The 3,887-nt window shown below is 64.1% G+C and overlaps 1 protein-coding gene across 1 annotated transcript in view; it reads left to right on the top strand.

Annotated features, from left to right (window-relative positions):
* Positions 1-3,887, top strand: part of PDZD7 (PDZ domain containing 7) — a gene marked incomplete at both ends in the record, with an annotated part of 14,544 nt that overhangs the window by 5,619 nt on the left and 5,038 nt on the right. Inside the window, 2 exons of the mRNA XM_021708425.1 lie at positions 1,623-1,673; positions 2,784-2,959. Coding sequence (XP_021564100.1) covers positions 1,623-1,673; positions 2,784-2,959 — 227 coding nt within the window. The remainder of the gene's footprint in view (positions 1-1,622; positions 1,674-2,783; positions 2,960-3,887) is intronic.

The raw sequence follows: 3,887 nt of genomic DNA, 5'->3' as shown, positions 1-3,887 counted from the left end.
CAGGGCGCCGGCGTCCCCGCCCCTGGCCAGAGCTGCCCCGACCCGGCCCGGTTCGAGGCCTGTCCCGGCGCAAGGCCATTTCTGGGTCCCAGCGCGGGCAGAGGGGCCCCGCCCCGCCCAGGCCGGGCTCGGGTCAGGGCTGTCCTGGGCACTCGTGAGGGCCGTCTCCTGTGTCTGCGGACATTCGGAGACCACGCGTGGGGGAGTTCAGACCCCCGGAGCTGCACAGGACAGACGCAGGCGGGCGCCGTGGCTCACACCTGGGATCCCAGCGACTCCGGGAAGCCGAGGCAGGGGCTTTGCTTGAGCTCAGGAGTGCAAGACCAGCCTGGGCAACGCAGCGAGCCTTCACGTCTACAAAGCATCAAAATAATTAGCCAGGCACGGTGGCTCACGCCTGTAGTCCCAGCTACTCAGGAGGCTGAGGTGGGAGGATTCCTTGAGGCCGGGAGTTCAAGACCAGCCTGGGCAGCATAGCTAGACCCTGTTTCTACCCCCCCCAATTAAGTGAAAACAAGAAAAGGGCTGGACTCGGTGACTCAGCCTGTAATCCCAGCATTTTGGGAGGCTGAGATGAGTGGATCGCCTGAGCCCATGGGTTCGAGACCAGGCCGGACAACTTGGTGAGCCCTCATCTCTACGATTAAAAGAAAAAAAAAAAGCTGGGCGTGGTAGCGCGCGCCTGTAGTTCCAGCTCCTTGGAGGGCTGAGGCGGAAGGATTGCCGGAGTCCAGCAGGTCGACACTGGGGTGGCCACGAGTGTGCCACTACACTCCAGCCTGGGTGACGGCACGAGACTCCAACTCAAACAAACAAACAAAAACACCTCCTGACTCTGCCACTGGTCTGAACGAGGCAATCCACCTTCTGTTCCTTCCTCTTCCCTGGAGTTGGCTTCTTCACCATGTGGCTTGGCCAACTTGGAGGGGAAAGCTGCCCAGCTAAGCCCCGGGGAGGGTGCTGCTTGGTGAAGCCCAGGGTGGCTGTCGTGGGGTCCCCAGCCACGCTGGATGAGGCGTGGTGGAGAAGTTTCACGTGCCCACCCTGGAGCTCGTGGGCTGGGAATGGGGGTTGGGCGGGTCCCCAGGGAACATTGGGTGCTGTTTTCCAGAAAGGGGCATCGGTGTCGGGTGGGCAAAAGGGCCAGAGGACCGGGAGCTGGACCCCACCCACCCCGGGGTGTTGGGGGGGTCTCAAGGTCCCCTGGGAGAGACGGTCCTGGCCGCTGCTCAGCTCACTCTCTCTGCAGCTCCTGGGGCCCTGTTCCCTCCAGGCTGTCCTCCTGCCTCTCTGGCTTCTCCTCTCTGCCCTCCGCAGGCTCCTCTCTGTCCCCCTGTCCCCTGGAGGTAGGTGCCCCCACCGCCACTGTCCACGGGTTCTTCCGTAGGACATTTGCTGCCAAATGAATCCACTCACGCAGGGCTCCGGCTGCGCCCTCTCCTCCTGAGCCTTCGTGGGCTCCCCACTGCCTAGAATAAAGCCCCCCCGAGCTTGGTCTTCAAGCCCCGCCAGCCCCGCCTCTGGCCTCGTCGCCCTGCCTACTTGTGGCCTGAACCCTGAGCCCCCAACCCCCATTTTCAGACTCGGGGGGACCTGCAGTGGGGTCTCTCTCTTCTCCACAGCAGGGAGCGTGGGGCCCGTGCAGAAGTTTGTCACCTGGAGACTGAGGCGCGGTAGGTCACGCAGGCCGGGTCCCGCGGTCTGTCAGATGGGCGGGCTCGCAGAGCAGCCAAGGGGCTTTGGACCCAGCCTGAGGGCCAGGCGGCTGGAGACGGCACGGGGGGCGGCTGGAATAACCAGACTGAGCTTGCTAGGAGAGATGGGACATGTGGGGTGCCTGCTGGGGCCGGGGCTGGGACACCCAACGGTAGATTTTGGGGTGGCAGGGGCTCCTGGGCTGGGACCCCAGTGGGGAACAGGGTGCAGTGGTGGTGTGTGTTCAGGGGTGACTCCATTAAGGACCAGATGCAGTGGCTCACCCTGTCATCCCAGCACTTTGGGAGGCAGAGGCGAGAGGATTGCCTGAGTCCAGGGGTTCAAGACCAGCCTGGGCAACTTGGCGAGTCCTCATCTCTACAACAAATCAAAAAATGAGCTGGGCGTGGTGGCACGTGCCTGTGGTCTCAGCTACTCGGAAGGCTGAGGCGGAAGGATCGCCGGAGCCCAGCAGGTCGAGGCTGCGGTGACCGGGAGCGGCCACTGCACTCCAGTCTGGGCGACTGAGTGAGACTCCAACTCAAAAAAAAAGAAAAGCAAAGAACCCCACTGGGCCAGGTGTGGAGCTCACACCTGTAATCCCAGTTCTGTGGGAGGATCGCTTGAGGCCAGGAGTTCAAGACCTGTAACATAGCGAGATTCCCATCTCTACAAAAGATTTAAAGTTAGCTAGGCATGGAGGTGCACACCTGTATTCCCAGCTACTTGGGAGACTGAGGCAGGAAGATCCCTTGAGCCCAGGAGGTAGAGACGGGCTGCAGTGAGCTATGACTGCACCACTGCGCCCCAGCCAGGGAGACAGAGCAAGACCCTGTCTCTAAAAAACCAAAGAAATGGCTTGCCTCTGGTAGGGGGCTCGTGTAGGAGCTGAGGGGCCGGGGCTGGCGCCCCACAGGAGAGGGTCGCTGTGGCCGGCCTCGGTGGGCGCACACCGACCGGCTGGGCTAGGGCCCCTGTCTCAGGCACCTGGGCCTGCTGCCGCGGGTGCTGGCCCCCGACCCGGCTGAAGGGGGTCCCTTCCCCCTCCCTCGTGGCTTCCTCACCACACGCTTTGCTCCGCCCTGCAGACCGGGAGAGGGGCCGGGCCCTGCTCTCGGCCAGGTCCGGGAGCCCCTCCGGCCAGCTGCCCAGCATGGAAGAACGAGTGCAGGCCTGGGAGGGCCGCCGCGCCCGCATTCAGGATCTGGCCCCGCGGCTGCTGACTGACGACGAGGTGCTGGCTGTCACCCGCCACTGCTCCCGGGTAAGCCCTGCACTCGGCCCCGCGGGCACCCGGGCCACTGACCACACCTGGGCTCGAGGCAGGAGGCCAGTGGCCAGTAAGAGCAGAAGTCGCCCCGTCACCCGGTCCCCCGCCAAACTCGCAGTCGCGAAGGACAAATAGACAGTCACTAGAATCTAAACACCATGGGGACAGGTCGCATGAAGTGTCATGGAGGGAAAGGACATGCGAGGACAACCCAAGAGACGCCCATGAGGTGGTGTGGTCTGGGAAGCCTTCCTGGAGGAGGTGATGTTTAAGCTAAGGCGAGAGGGAGCCAGACAGAGGATGGGTGGGGGAGTGAGCCCCCTGGTCACCTGCCTCAGCCTCTCTGAGTCCCCACTGTCCCCCATCCTCTCCTGCTTCTGCGAGAGCCAGCAGGCCCCTCCTCTGTCGCCCAGGTAAGCCATCCTCCCTACCGCCACGACACTGTTCTCCATTCCCTTCCATTCAAACGGAAGCAGAGGGCCCAGGCGGGGTGGGAGTCCGCCTTGAGGGAGTCCCTGGAGCCCGGGTGTGGAGAGGCTGCTGGTGCGTCTCACCCCTCCTGGGGGACCAGAAGGTCCTGTCCTGTCCTCAGGATGGTCCCGTGTCTGTGTTGAGCTCCCTGGGAGGGCCGTGCGCTGGGGTACACCGAGCGAGGGGGCGCCAGGTCACGCGTGGACCCCCCGTCCTGCTGGGGGGCACTGGGTTGTGTGTCTGGAGGCCCCTGGGGTGTGTCACCATGAGGGCCTGACTGCCTGGGAGCGCGTGTCTGTGCATTGTCACCTGGAGACGGAGACACGGTCGTTCGCACGCCCCTGTGCCGAGGGGCCTGGCTCCCGGCGGAGCTGCGGACGGGGTGCGGGCTGGGGCAGTCAGGGCCGAGCCTGGACACAGGAGTCACCCTCCCTCTGAGTGCCACGTGGGT

Source organism: Carlito syrichta, unplaced genomic scaffold (genome assembly GCF_000164805.1).
Source record: "Carlito syrichta isolate Samal-C Ts95f unplaced genomic scaffold, Tarsius_syrichta-2.0.1 Scaffold136798, whole genome shotgun sequence".
NCBI lineage: Eukaryota > Metazoa > Chordata > Mammalia > Primates > Tarsiidae > Carlito > Carlito syrichta.
The sequence above is the reverse complement of the archived record's forward strand: the minus strand, read 5'-3'. Positions and strand labels throughout refer to the sequence as shown.